The sequence below is a fragment of the Actinia tenebrosa genome, unplaced genomic scaffold, assembly GCF_029948245.1.
Source record: "Actinia tenebrosa isolate PJP-AT-01 unplaced genomic scaffold, QUT_ActTen_1.0 PGA_scaffold15__27_contigs__length_11533743, whole genome shotgun sequence".
Taxonomy (NCBI): domain Eukaryota; kingdom Metazoa; phylum Cnidaria; class Anthozoa; order Actiniaria; family Actiniidae; genus Actinia; species Actinia tenebrosa.
In genome coordinates, this window is record NW_028292575.1 from 4,329,043 (window position 1) to 4,351,075 (window position 22,033).

A 22,033-nucleotide genomic window follows, 5' to 3' on the forward strand; every position below is an offset into this window, starting at 1 on the left:
CCCCGATCTCTATATGCACGACTCTCTCTACCATCCCTCACCAACGATCAGGGTTTTCAAATATCAGAGTAGAAGGTGCCGCTGCATTTGCTCTAAGAATATCTGCAGATGTTTAGACCTTTGCCATGGCGGTCCTGTCTCACGTTTAACACAGAGAGCCACAAGTTTAACAGTGCTAAGTTGGCAACTATCACGTGACACCCTCTCTAAATAGACGATTATTACTACTACTACTACTACTACTACCCTGCTTACAATAAAACCTAATTCGTCTCGGTGCAATACGTTTTACCCATTTAACGGATGTTATCAGTTTATCCCATTTCTTTTACCGATTCCTACGCATGCGCATTAAAAGCAACAGATTCAAGTGGTTTGGTAGTCTGGGCCATAAATGTCTTAATGTCTTGCTGCTATCTTCGTAAATGTTAACGCTTTTAAACGTAAAAGCTTTAGATAACTGCATGTTCTTAAGCAAATTAAAATACAGACGAGACACGAACAAGGCCGGCAGGAAACTTTTAGAGAAAACGACACAACATAAAGATGTGTAGTTAAATTAAACTTTGAATGTGTGCGTAGGTTATTGCACGAAATAGAACAGAACTGGCTGCAAGGCTTGCCTTAACAAAGACTTTGAAGATTATAAGCCGCGGGATGTCTAAACAACATCAGATTGAACACTAAACTTCGTTACCAAACGAGATAGCAACAAAATGGAATCTTTTATCAGATATTAAACAAAATGCTTTTAACTGGGAAGACTGAGAAAAAGGGTCGAAGGGAGTGGCTTGTTAGATCTGTCAACTTATGTATTGGGCTAATTTCTATATGCTTTATGCGAATAAAATGGATGGAGTCCTGTTGAACGGGGAAATTTTCTAATAGTAGCATTATTTAGGTATTAAGAATACAGGATCTGAATCGAGTAGATAAACAAAGATCTGTCAGACAGAGGAATAATATCGCGAGAGGACTGAGAACAATCGGTAGGAGTGGGCTGATCATTAATGGATGATGTGTCGAATAAAAGCAAATGCAAGATTTAAGCCCATTCAGATTAATGCAGGCTGTTGTCCGCACACACCTGACTGGTTTGATCTGCCCTGGTTACCTCTATCGGATATTTTACCTACCTGGTTATCTTGTTAGTACGTGGTATGTATTTTACACCCTCTTTCTTTCTCTTTCTCTCTCTCCTCCTCTTCTCTTTCTCTCCGTCCTTCTTTCTTTCTTTCTTTTTTCCTTCCTTCCTTTCTTTTTTCTTTCCTTTCTTTCTTTTTCTTCTATTTTTCTTTCTTTCTTTCTTTCTTCCTTCCTTCCTTCCTTCCTACCTTCTTTTTTTCCTTTCTTCTTTCTTTCTTTCTTTCGTTCTTTCTTTTTTCCCCTTCTTATCATCGTGATATTTTCGAAGTATTCTTGTTGACGTGTCAGGTCGTTTTTTGATCGCACCAGGACACCACTGAGGAAGTTTCATTCGATCAAACGGTTTCCTGATTAATGGTCTTTCACAATAGACAGGCTCACAATTAAAGACAAGAACAAGCAAAACGTGCTTGTCACGAAAGTTGGTTTTGCGGCCAAGGTTTGGTTTTGCGAGACATTTTCCAAAGTTTAGTTTGTCAGGCTTTTAATTTTTCGCAACAGACTTGGCGATAATGTTCAATCCAGTACACTGGACTGGAAGAGCCGGTGATTACAATCGTCCCAGCGTGGGCGATTTGCCGTAAATTTATTAGATTGTGTACTTACAATTATCAAGGAACCCCCAAGATCAGTCCAGACAGACTCTTCTCGTTCGTGCCCGATTGATATTAAAGAATGATAATCAAACCATATTTTTATAACATTCTAGAGGGAGAGAGAAGGAGAGAGAAAGACAGAGAGAAAGAGAGAAAGAGGGAGAGAGAGAGAGAGAGAGAGAGAGAGAGAGAGAGAGAGAGAGAGAGAGAGAGAGAGAGAGGAGAGAGAGAGAGAGAGAGAGAGAGAGAGAGAGGAGAGAGAGAGAGAGAGAGAGAGAGAAAGACAGAGAGAGAGACAGAGAGAAAGAAGAGAGAGAAAGAAGAGAGAGAGGGAGAAAGTTAAATATGTGATTAACTGAGTCGGAGTAAATTGTAAAAAACAGAGTTCAGGGAAAATCTAATAATCGTATAAATTGCTAAGAAGATTATTAAAATTGAACAGAAAATATGTGGTTCTTATTAGGAACTGATAATCAATATTAGGATAGTGTTTTCCGCGCTCACAGCTAGGCTACAAGTAATTAGTACAGTAAATCAAGAATCATTTTGGGCAAACAGGAGATTGGCAATTCATGGAACGTATCCTATAGGTTATAAAAATAACTACAGTACTCGAGGTTTTGTGTCACTTTAACAGGAAACTGTCCTAGCTTACAACTGGAAACAAAAGGAAAGATTTGACAAAACAAACGTTATTTTCCATTATTTGTTGAATCACTCATAATACTCCTACTGACAGCACAGTCGCTGCGTCTGCTAGGTACTGAACTATTGCAAACACATTGCGCCACGTATAATAATAGTGTATAGAGAGCACCGGATCGTAGATCCTCAAAAAAGCAAAAAAGAAGGGCCGGATAAACTAAACGATTTTTTCTGTCGGGTTTTACGTCTAGTTCAAACATTAACAGCATATAGCTTAGAGATTACAGTGTCTGGAGATAATGACCAAGACTAAAGGTTATAAGAACCCACTCACCAAGCTTTTAGACAAGCCACTAGGAAATATGGGGGTGTTGCTTCAAGAGACCTAATAAAGACTTCAATAAAACCATCTAGGCAGTTTAGCCAAGATACAGCTGCTGTCTTGCTACTAAAATACTAACGAACAGAATATCTCGCTATACATATACACACGTACTGATTAAGCAGGCTCATAGCATGACTCACAGCTCTACTCACACGTTACTGGGAATACCTTATAACCCTCACAGCTCTTCTCACACGTAGCTACTGATAGTGACTTAGGTGTGTAGATCATTTGCAATACTTTTTGCGTGGTTCTAGTTTCAGCTGTTCTATCTACGAAGATGAAGGCGTTATATTTCACAAGTGTCATTTTTCTTGCATTTCTTCTCCATAAAACAGGTAACGTGTTCAAGCTAGTAATATCACTGTTAACAACAGTAACAACAGTCCCAAAACAGGGAGAGAGGGGAGGGTTCTCCTATGAAAATATAGAGGCGATCTGTCACACTGTCTTTGGATTCCTTTTTCGAAGTACAATCAAAGACATTGGCTGCAAGTCATACCTAGCTGTATGTAAGGTAACAGTGTGCTTTTAAATTTCAGAGTGTAAAGTGTTAACAAGTCATGTGTGTGAGTATTATAATCCTGAGTGTGGCTACAACTGTCCTCGCCTACAGAAGTGTGCAGTACACCAAGGAAAGATATCGCACTGCTTTGCTCTTTACAGTGATACACCTAATGGCGTGAAGGTAATGATCATATTATACCTATTGCATTACGGTACCATAGTAATCATCCTAGCACTGTATCATATGCATCAGTCTATAATCCCATACAAGTTACATCAAAGTCTCAATAATACAAGTGTTTGAATGCTGGTGGACAGCTAGAAGGCAAGCAAAATTTTCTGATCCAAGGCTAATATGATCCAATATGTTTTCGAATCATGAACTTTTTTCAAAACTTGATTTTTAAAATAAAATTTCCGAATAAAATTACTAGTTATCAATATTGGAATAGAAATCATAGAATAAATGCTGCAAATTCGGGGTAAAAAAACGTCTACGATCCGTACGATCCAGCCAACCGAAGTCCAGTCCATTCCATCCATGTACGGTTCCTGATTTTCCAAAATAAAAAACTCTCAAAATTCGGGCATTTAGAAGAGGAAAACAAGTTTTTGACGTTGGGCATGTTTTTGCTATACATTAAGATTATCCACACCCTTTCAAAAGTTGAAAATATGAAGAAAAAAAATTTGATCCAAAATCCAGTGAACCGATGTCCAGTCCAATCTATTCGTGTACACGATTTCAGATTTTCCAAAAGGAAAAATCTCTCAAAACACATAATTATAAACAATAATCAGGGTTTAGTGTTTTTGCATATTTTTACCATATCAACCTATATTAATATGACGAGACTTCTGTGTTGTTTGTATCAGGTTCTTCGCAAAGGCTGCTGGTTACAAAACCTGTTGTTTTGTCCTCTTGATTTCAAATGTAGCACGAAGCCAATCACTAACAAACATGGTTTGCAGTTCTGCTGCTGTACTGGAGATAAATGTAACGCTAAAATAGACTAACTGTGAAAGAAGACAGTGGATTAAACGCTTGGTAGATAGGCAAATAATTCGTACTCGGATCCCTGGGCCCTACAGTCTGTATGACTAAGACAAGCGGATCACGAGACACGAGAACAAAGATGAGGTACCTGCCATCATGAAGATAGATTCTAGTACTATTGAAATGTCAATAATAATCAATATTTATTGATTTTTAAACCAACATGGAAATAAATAAAAAACTCTTAAAATTTCGTCAAACTCGTTTTGTTATTCACAAATATAAAAAGTGACGTCATAAATAAATGTAATAAACACGTGATTTATCAGATGGTTGTCAAAATGACAGTTACCCTTTTCTTACAGTTGCAGCGCGTGTTTTAATGATGATGGCTTTCTTGTAGTCTTCTATTGCTTCGTTCTTCTTCGACATCTTTCCCAAGACATCAGCGCGTTTCTTGTAAACCAGAGCATCACCAGGACGTAGACTGAGCGCTGTATAATGATAAATACTATCAGTACGACAGTATCATAGTATACATTACTATCTTCTACTAGCGTTCCAACTTTGTCCCACCATGCATCACGTGCTGCGCAGTCGATGCGCATTGCATTAAGCATCTGTAGCCGGGCAGTGACGCACAGTGACGCTAGACCACAGACGTTTTTATGTGACTATGAAAAGACCAGTGCCGTAAGCGTACCTTGCCGCAACCGTGATGTTTTCTAGAATTTTGATTGGATAATTTTTTCTCGCGCAATGTGATTGGTCTGGCAGTACCGTGACTTTGGCGTGACGTGCCACGCCGTGTTCATGCCGTGTTTCGGGTATTTAATTGGATGGAGAGCAAATTATGTATGTATGTACCTCTGGTATAGTCCTCTTCAGCCTCCTTGTACTTCCTTAAGGATGAATACAAGTTTCCTCTGTTAAAATACACGTGCGCCGCGTACGGGTTCAAGTCCACTGATCAAAGATAAAAGGAATATGAGCATCAACGTGCATGTACCGGGATGTACTGTTAGTCATTATATACTCACCAGCCTTGTGAAAGTCTTGTATGGCTCCCTTAGCATCACGAAGAAGAACCTGCATGTGGAGAATAACGATTATAACATCATCAGTGTCATCACCACCATCATCGTGATCTGTGTCATCACCATCATCATCATGATCAGTGTCATCACCATCAACGTGATCAGTGTCATCACCATCATCGTGATCAGTGTCATCACCATCATCGTGATCAGTGTCATCACCATCATCGTGATCAGTGTCATCACCATTAACATCATGATCAGTGTCGATCATCATCATCATCGATCATCACTATGCATCATTATCACCCTGCATCATCATCACCATGCATCATCATCACCATGCATCTTCATCACCATGCATCTTCATCACCACGCATCATCATCACCATGCATCTTCATCACCATGCATCACCGCCATCAGCGATCATCACCATACATCTTTATCACCATGCATATCTTCATCATCATCGATCATCACCATGCATCTTCATCGCTATGCATCATCATCACCATGCATCTTCATCACCATGCATCTTCATCACCATGCATCATCATCACCATGCATCATCATCACCATGCATCATCATCACCATGCATCTTCATCACCATGCATCTTCATCACCATGCATCATCATCACCATGCATCTTCATCACCATGTATCATCATCACCATGCATCTTCATCACCATGCATCTTCATCACCATGCATCATCATCACCATGCATCTTCATCACCATGCATCTTCATCACCATGCATCTTCATCACCATGCATCTTCATCACCATGTATCATCATCACCATGCATCTTCATCACCATGCATCTTCATCACCATGCATCTTCATCACCATGCATCTTCATCACCATGTATCATCATCACCATGCATCTTCATCACCATGCATCTTCATCACCATGCATCATCATCACCATGCATCATCATCACCATGCATCTTCATCACCATGCATCTTCATCACCATGCATCTTCATCACCATGCATCATCATCACCATGCATCTTCATCACCATGTATCATCATCACCATGCATCTTCATCACCATGTATCATCATCAACATGTAACATCATCACCATGTAACATCATCACAATGCATCTTCATCACCATGCATCTTTATCACCATGCATATCATCATCACCATGCATCATCATCACCATGTATCATCATCACCATGCATCTTCATCACCATTCATCATCATGCATTATCATCGTGCAACATTTATTATTGACATTGATGACCATGCATCATCATCATCATAACCATCATCTTGCTTCATCTATTTTATTACCCTTGTTATTGCCCTGTTAAGAACAGCTGACTCGTCATCTGGTGTCCATGACAACGCTTTACTATAATAGCTGGATGCCTAACAAGTAAAAAGTTTGTGTTAAGACTTGCATCGCTTACAGGTATCTAAGAACATGTGATAATACCTGTTTAAACTGTCTCTGCTTGAAGTACACATTACCAGCGTTATAATACGCCAAGGCGTAGGAAGGATCTTGCTTGATGGCAGACTGATAGTCATGTATAGCATTCACGTAATCGTCCATGAACTAACAAGCAAGCAAACAACAACAACACTCAGTTATGATTCGCAAGGCCTGCTGCTGTATGATAGTGTGACATCGATAAGTTTTTTTAAGGACGGCATCATTATACTTCAACTACCAGAATGCTTTGCGAAATGTAATACGTGGATATTCTAGTAGTGGTACTATATGACGTCATAATGCCAACAGTTTATTGAAGCGCGTTTTGTGGGCAAATATTCAGCCATTTCAAGACTACCTATTGACGAGAGTCTGACAAATGATGACTGAGAACAGAAAGAACGAGTCTGAGGGATAATGATCAACCACTGATAGACATGTGACTAACCTGATGAACAACACCCCTGTTGTTAAGCAGCTCTGCAGTTTTGGAGATCTGTACCGAGAAGAAAAAAGAATATAAGGAAAACGTGATAGAATAGATCACTACTGACTGCCCGAGGTAGAACTGACTCACTTTGATGGCCGCATTCATGTCTAGCAACGCACCAAACGTGTTTTTCATTTGCAAGTTGACCACAGCACGTCCTTCTAATGCAGCTTGACACGCTGACAACAGCAACACAAACAAAATAAGTAATTATATGTTCGAAATATTCATGGCCAACGGCATTACTTACAGGCATCCATGGTAATAGCTGCGGTAAACTGGTTCCAAGAGTCCCGATATTTGCCTTCTACCTGTTGATAATCATAGGAATACCACAGCATTAGATCACGGCTGTGTTTGGTGAATCAGGGAAGAGATCACGTCCATACCTGTAGATTATAGGCCAAGTTTACACGTGCCGATAGGCATTGTGGGTCAATATGCAACGCTTTGAGGTAATCTCGTCTAGAAGACAATAGATCACGTATATTACTTTTTTTTTACCGAATTTGTGAATTTTTTCAACGTTTTTCAGCAATCAAAACGACCAGCTTATTTGACGTCAGCTTATTTGACGTCAGCTTATTTGACGTCAGCTTATTTGACGTCAGCTTATTTGTCCGTCCTCATATTGATCATAAGAAGTAGCCAATCAGCGCGCGAGAAATTAACAATTTATAGTAAAAATTATCATAGATCTAACGAACCTGCCAAAAATATTCCCCTGCTCGTGGCCAAAGTCCATCAGGGCGTTTCCTCTGCCATTATAAGCCTCCACAAAGAACGGATCGATGCGCAGTGCATCGTTAAATGCAGCCACTGACTCTTCAAGACGGTTAAGCCTATAATCACCATACCTCAGAGTTAAATCCACGATAGTTAATCTATATGTATCAGCATGCATTATATACAGTAATGTTCAAACATACCTGTGGTAGCAAAGTCCAAGAGCATGACGAATCTTTGGGTCATTTTCAGAAACCTGTGTACAGATCATGCATGTACATCACTATATCTATTGTATGGATCATACATGTACATCACTATATCTAGTGTATGGACGCTGAGCGTGAATAACAAGACACCAATCATACCTTTGCCGCAGCTTTGAAGTCTTCCAGTGAATTCTCAACATCGTTTATCTCAAGGTAGAGAAGACCTCTGTTCTGTAGTACCTTGAAAAATCAATATAACATAGCCGCTATTAAATATCCTAGCATACACAATACTATGATAATACTACATGCATGAATACCTTGATGTTGGGCTTATCTTCCAGCAAAATGACTGTGCTGTAGTCCATCAATGCCTGTACAACAATAAATCATACAATAGTACATTCAGTAAGACAGCGATGGGCAAGTTATGTGTTAGATAGCAATGCAATTAGTACAAACCTTTTGGAAGTATCTCATCTCATGATAACAAACAGCGCGGTTGAAATAGGCCAGCGAGCATCTACAATCTATTGCTACTGCTTCAGTAAGGTCTTTAACAGCTAAGCTGTATGCTTTGATATGATACTTTAATGCTCCCCTGAAACACACAACATGTCAAGTCTAAGTATAACATACTGAATGATGTAGTTGTCAATAGATCAGTAGTACCTGTAGAGATATGCTCGTACACTTCCTGGCTGTAGTTTAATAGCTTCATTACAGCTCATGATACCCTTACTGTATCGGTTCCTCATGCCATAGTATGCAGCACGACTCAGGAACGCCTACAATCACCACATTACTAGTGTTAAAGATAGACCTACGATGGCTATTACAAATGACAAGAACACACCTGGAAAAGGGTAGGATTGATAGCAAGAGCTCGATTAAAGTCGTGTATTCCTTTGGAGTGACTTAACTTCATCTTGGTTAAACCTCTCTGATAGAAGGCCTGTCAACATGAAACAAGACAAATCAGTGACAAATAAGGTATTACACCAACTTAAATCTATTATGTTCCCATGGATTACCTCAGCATACTCAGGGTTGACTCTAATAGCATCATTAAACGCATCAGAGACATACATAAGGTATTACACCAACTTAGTTCTATTATGTTCCCGAGGATTACCTCAGCATACTCAGGGTTGACTCTTATTGCATCATTAAACGCATCCAGTGCACTAGACGAATCACTCAGCTCTACGTGACACATGCCAATCAAGAAGAACACAGGAGCAGCTTCCAATGGCAAAGGAGAGCGAGTATTCCAGGGTGTCTGTTGAGATATTATTATCAGTGTTCAGCATCGTCACATTCATTATCACTAGTGTCATCAGCACAATACACTTACCATGATTTGGATCGCTTTCTGAAAGCTTTCGATTGCATTTGCAAATCTTTTTGCCTTCATGTTGGTCTTGCCAAGAAGAACAAACAACTGCGCAGTGGGTTTGACACGGGTAGCACGTTCGAGTACTTCAATGGCCTGATAACATGAGACAACAACAACATCAACCACCTTGTCTCTCTTTTCTCTTCTTTCTACCATCGTGCTTTATAACTAATGTTACCTGATCGAAGTTCTTGAGGAAGCTTTGCACTACAGCTTGTTGCGTGGCTGACGCTCCAAGACCCTGGTTAAGTTTGGCAGCTTGTCTGTAAGTATCACACAAAACACAATCATTACTGAGCAAAACTAAACAATAGTTATCCACATTGCTATGCCAAAAGTGTTGTACCTAACATGGTAGCTTGCTAGATCCATCTTGTTCTGCTCCAATAACACCTTACCCTGGAATGGTTGAAGAAATGAATGATAATACAGGTGAAAAACTCGTGTGTATTAATACCGTATATACCCGGTGATACTTACACGAGCCATGTGATAGTCAGGTACGTCTGGTCTCATGCGAATAACTCGTGTGTATTAATATCGTATATACCCGGTGATACTTACACGAGCCATGTGATAGTCAGGTACGTCTGGTCTCATGTGAAAAACTCGTGTGTATTAATACCGTATATACCCGGTGATACTTACACGAGCCATGTGATAGTCAGGTACGTCTGGTCTCATGTGAATAACTCGTGTGTAATCCAGTATTGCTTCTTGCAACTTGAAGCAAACAAAAATTGAAAATTAATTTAAGTCAAACGAGAACAGCATGGTAACAGGATGACAAGTGAAACGCACGTGCAAACCATGTGTGCTGTAATGTCTTCCCACTGCCCAGTAAATACAATCCTCTCATAACCTTGCTTTATTCATTCATACAATTGTTTATGGATTGTGACCAAGAGTCTTACCATGCCCATTTTCTGGTAGGCTTCTGCTCGACATATCCGCGCTCTTATGTATGTTGGATCTACATGGATGGCTCCTGTATATCGACGCACGGCCCTACGAGTACACATAAACGATCAATAACAGTATAATTAGGCAGAGGGAAGACATGATATAGTTGATTACTTTTGGTAGTTGTTGTACTTGATGATGTAGATAAGACCGATATTAACATGTGCAGAAGGCAGTTCTGGATTTAACTCAAGAGCCGCTTCAAAGTCGGGGATAGCATCTTCCCATCTACAAAAAAAGATTCATTAATCCATCATGTTTCTGCACTGTGCTTCTGGACTGTTCTCACACTACATACATACCTCTTCATGTCTGTGTACAAGATTCCACGGTGTAAAAACGCGTTCACATTGTTTTCGCTGCTGTCAAGTAGAAGTGAAACGCTGAGGTCTTGCAAGGCACGTCGAGGATGAACTCTGTAAAATAACAGCGAGTATAGAACCATTACTGTCTTCTGCGGTAGTCACTTACCCATAGAATAATTGTGCATCTCCTTGAAAATATTATTGGGGAAAGTACAAAACCCAAACTGTCGCTCGGACTTGTTACCTTAAGTAACCTAAGTATATCCGGTCCACCCTCCAGCCCCACACACACTCCAAACAAACTAAAAATCAAGATCTAAACTTACTTTCTAAGAATACACCCTCTGTGATACAAAGCCAAGGCATTGTTAGGGTCGTAATGAATTGCTGCTGAGAAGTCTCGTATAGCGTTATTAAACTGACCCTGTATACGGTATTAGGACACTAAATGTTAGTAAAAATTGCGTTCAAAAAAGCTGTCAAAATGTTCGAGTGTCTGTCTGTCTGTCTTGTCTTTATACAAGTGGTCATGTCATAGAGTGCTATATCTGTCTGTCCCATTATGGGGTATTTATGTCTGTCTGTCTGTCCAACCAACAATTAGTACTTGATGACATACCATTTGAGCATACACTCTGCCTCTGTACGTATAAGCAACAGAGTCTTGTGGATCTTGTTGTAAGATTTCCTTGAAATCATTTACCGCACCAGACCAGTTCCTTCAATAAGTAACATAAATAAGAATCCAAAGTCGAAAAAGCTGATCCGTTCATGATAGCAGTTTTTACTTACTCGTTATTGAAGTGAAACTTGCCAATCTCAAACATAGCTTCAGTTCTGCTTGGTAATAATTGTGCAGCTATCTTGTAGTCTTCTAATGCGAGTAGTACATCACCTCTCTAAATAAAGAACAATAGGCTATGACCATGTGATCAATATCCTATGACGTCATAGGTATCTAACACACTAACCATCTTGAACATATCAGCTCGCTGGTAGTAGGTTTCTACATCATTAGGATTCAACTTGATGGCCTGTAATAATGAATACAAGATGGATGATGAATAGTTTTGTGACGTAACGCTGGCTGAAGAGCAACACAAACGTTCGTACAAGAACAATGCCCACACGTTAACGCATGTGCAGTAGCATAGCATCAAAGATTTTTGCATTTGCATTGCATGAGCCAGACCATGTGACGTGTACTGAATGTTATACGGCAGTCTACACCAATTATTAACAAAACACCCATATAAATCAGTCAGTTGCCGTAAGCCTTTCCTTTAAAAGTGACCACTGACCTGTGAGTAGTTGACGATGGCCATTGTTGCGTCTCCGTCTTGACGATACAACTCGGCCCTGGAACAACGTAGCAGTAGCAGCTATTTTATCTAGCTAAGTAACCCAACATGTTCACATAGTATGCTTCTAAACAAGACACGAGTGAAAAGCCTGACGCACTAGCTTGTAGTTTAATGCTTTTTATTTGACCATTGTCTTCGTGCAAATTTAACATTCACGCTACCTATTCCCCCAAAAAACTTTTAGAATGTATTTAGTACTATAGAATATTGGTGTCATTGTAGAAGATACGAGACTTACCTTGATCTGTATGCCCGTGCTTGGTTACTGTTATATTTGATGATAAATGTCAAATCATCCAGTGCAGCCTGAGATTTAAAAAAATGACAATGACGCGTGGTATGGAATAGGAAAACATTCCGCCCAAGGTAAATATGTCTATTGTTGGGAGTGTTGTACCTTCCTATTGTTTTGTATCAGATGCAGCAGGTGTCGATGCCAGTAAGCATCCAGTAACATGTTCTCTAATTCAATCGCTCTATAACTCAAACAAAGCAAGACTTGGTTGATATATCAGCAGATTACTATTATCACCATTATTGTCATTATTCACCTGTTCAGGTCATCCCAAGCCTTCTTCAGCTGACCAATCTGTAACAAGATGTTAGTTAGGCTTTTGTGACTTTACAGAATGTTTTATGAAGGACTACCAAGAGGATGGCAGGAGACATTTCACCAATCCTACCCGCCTGGGTCATATGTCAGTACCATTGTTAATTAGTTCTCTCCTATGTTACGAGGGATTTTATCTGGGGTATTCTCTGGTTTTCCTCCCTCCTCAAACATTAACCTTTAAATTCTAATTTGATCTTTGGGCTTTGACTTAGTTTGGAGCCTGGCTCTGTTGTGATTGTCCCATGCTGTGATACCACAGCCAAAGGTTAGAAGATATTTATATTTTAAAAGGAAAAGAAAAAAAGAATGACAAGCTGGAAGACATATTATTAATATATAATATTATATAATATATAATGTAAAGATTGTTTTAATGTCCAACTGCCCAGGACAGAAGCAGAAACGTCATGGTATAGACGTGAAGAGTGGGAGAGAGAGAGAGAAAGAAGATACCTTTCTGTAGATGGCACCCCGCCGACAGAGATAGAAAGCTAGCATTTCATTCTTTTCTGTTTGCTCGATCAAAGAAGAAAGTTTTTCTGTTTCTTGTTGAAGAGCCTAATCCACAATATAAAGACAACATCATCATTAGGATCAGTATATATTTTGTTAGTACTGTCTAGTAACAAGGCTCATCACTCGCTCACCTCATAAAGCTCATTATCTGTCTCACTTATTTCAGGTTGAATCACTTGTATGGTATCCAGGATAGCACTGTCAATCACTGTTCCGCTAGCCTTACTATCAAAGTATCAGACAGAAAAATTAGAGGGTCATAATGAGGTGTTGGGGCTCTAAAATAAGATGCATTAACGACTGACACGTACCTTTCACTGGGGATTATTGGGGTAGTTACGCTCATCAAGTCATCTGCAAAGAAATAACCAAATACATAAAGTGATACTGAGTTGAAATAACGTATTGGGATGCGCAGCAGTACGTCATGTAATATATAGTGATGTCATACACTACATATCTAGCCTTACAACATCTCATGGATAGTGTCTTAATGGTGCGTATATCTTACAACATCTCAATAAAGTGTCATGTCATGCATCATGAAGAAAGAGTGCGTATCTTACAACATCTCAATAAAGTGTCATGTCATGCATCATGAAGAAGGAGTGCATATCTTACAACATTGCACATACACAGTTACATCACATTATGTATCATGACAGGCTACAGCTGTTATGTTTAATGATATGGTGCATAGTGATTATCTTACATCTTAGTTCTGGTGAGGTTGTACTTGGTGGGTAGACTTCATCAAACCATTTGTACCAATATTGTTCTCTAATCCAATCAAACATGTTGTCAATGGGTCTGTAAATACAAACACAGGCAGGTCTGTTAATTGGCTACCTTGCCACATACATTGACACTGATGGATATCACTCACTCATTATCTGTCTGATTAACAAGAAATCGATCTTCAAAACCCTGCAGATCATCAAGACTCTTTGCCCTCTCTAAATCGTCACTGGATGATGAAAATATAAACAATAATTATTATTCTTATATACATGTATTATGACATTAAGTCGTGCATATGAGCCATAATTTCATTAGTATTGGCCATTAGCTCCACAAGAGTCTTCTGTGGCTCAATGGTAGAGCATATAATTACATATAAAGTTATAATGTGCAGAAGGTGTAGGTCATACTACACTACTTGAATGTATGTTACTCTATCTAGCTGCTTACCTGATGGAAACAGTTTTCTCATTTTCCTTCTTGACTGACTGAATACAATGGAAACTCTTGGAACTACAAACAAACAAACAAAATAAAGTTTATCAAATAAAGGGAATAAAATGTGTGAAATATAATGAATAAATTATTACCGTGATAGAGGTGTGACTGGCTGCGCCAAGAACTGATTGATTCGCTTTCCTCTCATCTGTGAATAGCATAATAATGATGATGATGATGATGATAAATGGTGATATTTGATGATGATACATGATGATGATGATGATGATACATGATGATTATGTGATGATGATGATGATACATGATGATGATAAATGGTGATACTTGATGATGACGATGATGATTTCTCATATTGTACAAGTACAATGCAATAATATGATCAAATGAGTGATAGGGCAGCAATAATTGGCTCTAGGCAGTATAATAAAGAGAATAAGAGAAAAATATCAAATGCCCTTGGCGGGAATCGAACCCATGTCTTCGGTATTCTAGTGCGATGTGTATACCACTACAGCACCAAGACTATGAAATGTTGGGTACTCATGAGGATCCCAGAGCGATATTTTTTCTCCATAGGTAAGTCCTGCTGCGTTACCAGCGTAGTGTAGTGTAGTGGCTAACACATCGGACTAGAATGCCGAAGATGTGGGTTCAATTCCCGCCAAGGGCATTTGATTTTTTTTTTATTCTCTCTATTTCATTACACACACCAAACGTACAATTTATTACTACTATAGCAGTATAATCCAGTGTAACTATGACATGTACAAATATACAGTATTTATATGACTTGTTGCACAACTCACAGTCTGCTGTCTGATTGTTTTCCTTCTTCTGTGCTTCTTTTGATGTTTCCTATAAAAATAATCAAGTCTCCATGATATTATTATATATACAGTTATATGAGGTATTAAAAAAATACACTATTAAGCCCATGTCTTACATTCTTGGCATGTTGTGTAACTTCCTGGAATATAGTCCTGTAGCTCTACTTGTTACTGTAGTGACAGACATTGTTTCTGTTTCAGTCTTCAGATCTTCTGATTCACCTTCATAACCTGTGCTTTGTACATCTCCTGACATAAAATAAAAAAGATAAACCATCAATGCCAGTAAGGGGCTCTCTTTCCTTGTCACTCAACTCACATGTTGATGAGAAGAACACATCAAAAAATAACTCATCTTACAATATGTTTCTCAGCTGGAAATCAAACGCACCACCCCAGGCGTGAAATACATTTTAATTGAACAGTAAACCACTACTACTGTATAATATGTAAATTATTCTAACTTACCATAAGGATGACTTTCAGATTCCTCTACAGCATGACTATGGAGATCCTAAAATAAATAAGGTTATATCAGCACTATACTATACTGTATTTATGAAAGTGTAACTACAATATGTTACCATGGTTACAGCTTGTTGTTCTGTTTGGTAATCATCATCTTCTTGTTCTTTTTCTTCTTGTTGTGAAGCATCTTGTAGCTGCTGTTTCATGGCAGCCACTGCATCCACCTGATACTCAAGCTGTGAACATATTTCACAGACCATAAGATAATCATCAATTACAGACATGGCACATTGTGACTTCTGAAGTACATTTTCTATTTATAATTAGAATAAACCTATTAATGGTCTATCAAAAATCCTGCATTCTGATTGGCTGACCTACTAGTGGTATAGACCACTAGTATCTAAAAGTGCTAGAGTTTTGAAAACCAAAACAAGTTGTGCAAGAAATATATTATTTTCAACCTAATTTCAACTGTTTGTATCCATTTATTTGACCAATTAGTTGGAATAGATTAAAACAATAAGACCTCTGGTACTTGTGGTCTATGAGTCAATAGCTCATGAGGCTAAATTACATTCAGGCTGCATGTCTAATATTGTTAAGTAGTAGCATGGAACATAATATCATACCTCTTTCATGCTGACATCATAATCAGATGGCAACTGGATTTGTTCTTTCTCAAATGTTAGCATAGGTTCAGAATAAGCACGTCTGCGAGGCACAACAACATTGAGATGAACAATACTAGCATTACTAATAAAATGTTATACCTGTTCAGCATGATATACCTTCATTTATAACTCTCTAATTTACATTGCATCCTTGCACCAACTTGTACAAACAACATCAGGGCTTTCAGAATATTTTGGAGTAGGTAGTCTGAAGTAGCTGACTGTGATCCGATACAAGGAACAGAAGGTATTTTATGGAAAAGAAAAAGTAGCTGCTGCCGCCTCTGACTTTTTCTGAAAGCCCTGCAACCTATGTCATCAGATACTATGGCTAGGTTACCTGTAACGTTCACTAGTTTCTTCTTCATCAACTTGATAACCCAGCTCCTCATTTATCTGTTTTTCTTCTTTAAGCTGATGATGGCGCTTGTCTAGCATGGACTGGAACCTACGTGCTGACTCTTCAATGTTTATAGCGCTCTCATCCTTAGTCTCCATTACATTATAATCATCCTCATCAACAATGTTGTCAGTGTCACCAACAGCTAGTTTAACTGCTGACTCTTCTTTAAATAATTGTTGCGTCAAGTCATTCACAGAACTATATCTTCGTTTCACCACCCTGTTAAATAACATACCATTATAAGTACTACCTTCCTTTCTGGACATTGATATACAGTATTAACTAGTTAGGTGTACCTGTTGCGTAACTGCTGGGCATCTAGTTTCAATGAATCATCATCTTCTTCTTCTTCGTTTTCACTCTCCATAATAGCAGTCAGTGCTACATTATCAGGACCTAAACTTTCCTGTAACATCGCAGAACCTTGATATTCTGGATATAAAAAGTTTCTTATAGTTTCTGGAGCAAGACCCATCTTTGGTGGTGCTGGAGTCCAGTACAGCCTGAATCAGATGTAGATGTAAATGATTAGTCCTGAAGCCGTTCATTATGAAGCAGGAGTCCTCAAGAACCTAGGAGTAAAATTCATGCAACAGAATTTTCTCCCTGGGTTCCCAAGGGTGCTAAACCTGTGTATTTGGTGGGAAGACTAATCCATGGATACTGCCCCCAATATGACCCAGACCTCTCTTAATGCCCCTGGAAAGCAGGATATCAAGGTTACTGGAATACTGTACCTGGAACTGTCATCTTTGAGCTCAAACTGAACACCATCTATACGTAAACCATCATCTTCATTCTCATCAAACTATTAAAAAAACAGGATGTATTAAGTTAATACCCAATAGACAAGATGTGTATGACCAACTGTCAATTACATCATAACAGTAACTATCTTTGTGTGCCACATCATATAATACCCAGTGTGTTTATAGCATACCAAGCTATCAGAAGCCCTTTTTAGCTTATACATCATCTCTTCTGTATTTTCTGAAAATGCATTTTGCAGTATCCTTTGTGCAACAGCATCCATTTCCTTCTCTAGCTGGTCTTGTTCCAGCAGGGACATGACTTTGGACTTGTCTTCATGCAAATACATGTGCTTCTGCTGCCTGTAAATGTAGTGTGCCTCTGATCTCTAGATAGGATATAATTAAATCATTTGTTAAAGTCTTCAATCATAGGAATATCTGCTTCATATCACATCATTGTCGTCCTGCATGCCTAGATTAATTGCAGTATTGTACATGCAATATTAACATACCAACCAGTACAAAATATTACTATCTTACCCATGTATTGGCGTTAAGCCTTCTACTACCATGCAAGTGGTCAGGAGTATGGCTGTCTCTTGTTATTTGATGTAACTGGGGTGATATCTCCATTGTAGTTGCCATTTTACAGAAATGGTGAATATTATGATCTGGAGTAACCTGTATACATATCAAATATACACAAGATTAACACTATTTTATATTTAATTACACAGTACTGTGACTGATAACATTATTTGAGCATTTTCCCCTCTTCATTAAAAACTAAAATGTTAAAATGTTATTAAAAGAACCCTGTATTAAATAGTATTTAGTATTTTATATATCATTAAAAGAAATTTTTTATTGTGTTTTTTTTTAATAGTTAATAGTAATAAGTATTATATAGTATATTATTACCTTTTTCTCAGGCCATGACCCAAGAAATGTGACATCTTTTACTCTCCTTGGCCTTGTTTTCAGCATGCTTGATGTATTATTAACACTGTTGACTGGAATAACTTGCTCTTTTTCACTAAGGTTAGCCAGAGAGCCTTGTACATTCAATATATCCTCTGATTCTACTTTGGTTGCACACTCCAATATCTGTTGAAATACAATCAATCACCACTTCACATGTAATTGAAATACACCTATGGTGCAGCAGCGGGGAGCCTAGCATACATGTAGTAAGACACTAACGATGATGGCTTACATCACATACATGACATACACAATGTTACAGCTACTTTATTACAACTTTAATAACATTTTCAACCAAGTTTTCTAAAAAAAGGTGATAAAATATGTTTGGGAACAAAACCTTTTAGCTTACAGCATGTAAAACACTAAAGTATGGTACAATGATGATATAAAAACCATTCTAAACTGTTTATTCTTAGCCTAACCTCTTTGGCTTCTTCATCGGTAAGACTGGTTGGCTGTGAATCAAGTGTCAACAAACCTGGCCACTCCCTCGTAGAGGAGGTACCTACAAAAATGACCATGGTAAATTAGATCCATTATATACATGTACTGCCATAATTTTGTGTTTCAGCTAAAGGACCGCAAACATTTTCTGATTTTGTTTCAGTTTGAAAAAGTTGTGATTTCTAAAATAATAAAATATCTTTATTTAAGTGTCTAGTGGTAAAACAGGACAAAACAAGCAAGTTTGACTATATCCCAACAAGCTGTCACAGACTGATCAACATATTTCTTTGCTTTTGTCACAGTTTGTTGGAAAGTAGTCAAGATTATCATTGATTGGCAAATTTTTTATTCCCTTGAGATCGTCTGAAAAACATCATAGAAACATGATTATGTATTATGCTGTTAGAAATGTTCAAACTTAAATGAAATTGGAAAATGTTCATATCCCAAGCGCAACTGCAAATGGCAATACCTGATAAAATAGTAGATAAATTCAATAAAATCAATAAGTGAAGCGTATGTTACCTATTCCAGGTCTAGATTCAGGTGCAATCTTAACTGGACTCAACTGTGTCTTGGTTTCAGTCTGTAAATTTTTCTGTGTTGACCCCTCATCAGTAGGCTGCTGTTCTGCACCAGGAGAATGTTGGAATGTTTGTGATACAGATTTATTATTACCCATCACTGAAAAGCTTAAGTCAGCAGTACTTGAATTCAAAAACTTAAGATTGGATGTAGAATCTTTAAAATGTTGTTTGTCAATATCAACTGCAGAAGATTTGCTGTCAATCATTTCGGTTGATGCTTGTAACATGCTCATGATATCACTACTTCTTCCCATCAAGGATTGTGTTAATGCTTGAATTGAAGAGTGAATTTTATCAGAAGGATTTTCATGATCTTGTTCTTCCAGAATATCAGGCCGATCATCCTGCTCACTGGACAGCTCTTCTTCTTCTTCTTCTTCATTGCCATATTCTTCTTCATCTTCTTCATAATGGATTTCTTCAATTATGTTCTTGTTGGTATCCTGTTCTTTCTCTTCCCCTTCTTCAGAGAATAAGATATCTTCTTCTTTCTCTGTTTCTTCCATCAACAGGTTTGTGTTATCAGTTTCTTCCTGGCAAGGATGCTCACTCAATCCACTTTAAACAATAATTATGATATTAAATGGTGGTTATTGTCATATACATAACAGATTAGTCTGTAATGATACAACAGTTTGGCATGTGCTGCTATGATGCAGGTTCTCTCACAGTTGTGTAGTCCACTCCTGGGGTCGCAAGTTTGATTCTTGATTGACCCACATATGAGTTGCTGTAAAGTTTGTTTGATGTGAACAAAGTTCTCTTGTCACAAGGGTTTTTCTCCAGGTTCTATGGTTCTAATTTTTCCCTCCATAAAAATCAATATTTGAGTTGAGTGCTGTCTTTTGTAAATAGTGAATGTAATGGTAAACAAACTAGCGCGTTTGGAGTAGACCTTACTGAAAACGTCTTACTGGGAGTGATGGATAGATGTATACTGTACCTTGGTGTTTGTGTGTGACTAGCACGACTCTTGACAGACCTTCTACCTGTTGATATTTTTGATGCTGGTCTTGTAACACTAACAGGTTTTGGAGCTGGTCTTTCTGTCAGGTGGACTGGTAGAGCTGAGTTTTGTGAACTTAGAATGGCAGGTTTTGGAAGAGTGATGTTTTCAGGTGTTGGAGAAGAGGTTTCTTTATTTGCACTCAAAGTTCGAAGAGAAGATTTGCACCTGCCTGCAGAAGCTCTCTGGAATGTATCAAAATAATATGAATCTATGTGATACAGTCTCATGTCAAGGAATCAACTGTTTGTTCTTGTACATCCATTACTTTTAAATCCTTGCTAGTTTCCTAGCACCCACTCCCTCCCTGCATATTAAGCATCCTGGTTGTTAGGGGATTTTCTTGGGGTGTAACCATGTGACTCAAAATTCCTTGAGATATAAATACAGTAACTATGAAACAGCTGTGATGTTGGTTGATCCAACTAGAGAAGCTTGGTTGTATAGTCAACCAACATGGCAGCTATGACTTACATGCACCCCAAGAATACTGTACTGCATTACTCTTTGCAGCTTTACATGTAATGGGTGTACATGTATCTATGGGTGTATCTAGATTAACAGTACCTGACTATGTTTGGATGTGTTAACGGCCACGATTCCAGATAACTCTTCACTTTTCTCTTTAATTCCTTTGCCTTGCATGACAACATTGAGGTCTACGTTTGATTTAATGGATGCTACTCTAGTGTTAGTAATTGGTACTTCTGGTTCACCCTGCAGATCAACACTCTCACGCATTTCTGGTCCAAGATCGATCGATGGACTTGAAGGAAAAACATAACTCCTGTCGTCCAACATTCCAATATCTCTGGGCTTTATCTTCTTCCCTTTCGTCCTTTTGTACGATTGATTCTTATAGGACTGTTCCCTAATAGCAGCCTTTTCTCCAGGTGGAAGAGAAGAAAATTCATCGTGTGAAATCTTGGCCAGTAGCTCAAGTTCTTTCTTGATTTGATTTTTTTTGAATGATTTCCCACCAAATGACATCATAAATGATTACATAAGCTTCCCAGTGCAATATTTAGGCATCATCTCTAGAGCACATATTCGCAGCTCGTTTTTTTGGCCGTTTTGAGTAAATTTTTGTTTTCACGGCCGCCATCTTTGTTTGGTTTTGGTTGCCTCGGATTCAAGTTAGTACTCATGTCACCTCTGTCGACATAACAACAGGAAGACCAAATGGCATCCCAGGAAGCGTCATCTATGTCCAAAGTTTTTAGTCAATATTATGAAAGAAATAATAATTAAAAAAATCACACCCAATCGCTAGTTAACATCTTTAACCTTATCCTAAGGACCTAAGAATAGTTTGTGGTAGTTGGATAATGGA

At 38.3% G+C, this 22,033-nt stretch overlaps 2 protein-coding genes across 2 annotated transcripts; one reads left to right on the forward strand and one right to left on the reverse strand.

Moving 5' to 3' along the window:
* Positions 1-1,039: 1,039 nt before the first annotated feature.
* Positions 1,040-4,530, forward strand: LOC116304045 (activin receptor type-2A). Its single transcript, XM_031713694.2, has 4 exons — positions 1,040-1,158; positions 3,030-3,110; positions 3,315-3,460; positions 4,156-4,530. Exons 2-4 carry the CDS (start codon positions 3,053-3,055, stop codon positions 4,294-4,296), a joined length of 345 nt encoding a protein of 114 aa, XP_031569554.1. The 5' UTR covers positions 1,040-1,158; positions 3,030-3,052; the 3' UTR covers positions 4,297-4,530.
* Positions 4,463-21,830, reverse strand: LOC116304042 (uncharacterized). The gene is made up of 54 exons (XM_031713692.2): positions 21,268-21,830; positions 20,638-20,885; positions 19,633-20,252; positions 19,083-19,165; positions 18,595-18,780; positions 18,214-18,354; positions 17,862-18,059; positions 17,659-17,729; positions 17,218-17,424; positions 16,859-17,140; positions 16,477-16,558; positions 15,961-16,080; positions 15,845-15,890; positions 15,493-15,625; positions 15,356-15,404; positions 14,681-14,736; positions 14,541-14,603; positions 14,236-14,316; positions 14,062-14,159; positions 13,661-13,703; positions 13,481-13,574; positions 13,287-13,391; positions 12,772-12,809; positions 12,618-12,696; positions 12,459-12,526; positions 12,158-12,215; positions 11,828-11,890; positions 11,649-11,755; positions 11,476-11,575; positions 11,183-11,280; positions 10,854-10,967; positions 10,666-10,779; positions 10,503-10,596; positions 10,237-10,311; positions 9,935-9,987; positions 9,767-9,851; positions 9,547-9,681; positions 9,325-9,471; positions 9,046-9,144; positions 8,862-8,977; positions 8,652-8,790; positions 8,510-8,563; positions 8,349-8,429; positions 8,184-8,236; positions 7,962-8,096; positions 7,644-7,719; positions 7,505-7,565; positions 7,342-7,433; positions 7,213-7,260; positions 6,765-6,887; positions 6,620-6,697; positions 5,317-5,365; positions 5,144-5,242; positions 4,463-4,770 (listed from the first exon to the last, which is right to left on the reverse strand). The coding sequence occupies exons 1-54, from the start codon at positions 21,691-21,693 to the stop codon at positions 4,625-4,627; spliced, it is 6,309 nt and encodes a 2,102-aa protein (XP_031569552.1). The 5' UTR covers positions 21,694-21,830; the 3' UTR covers positions 4,463-4,624.
* Positions 21,831-22,033: the final 203 nt, after the last annotated feature.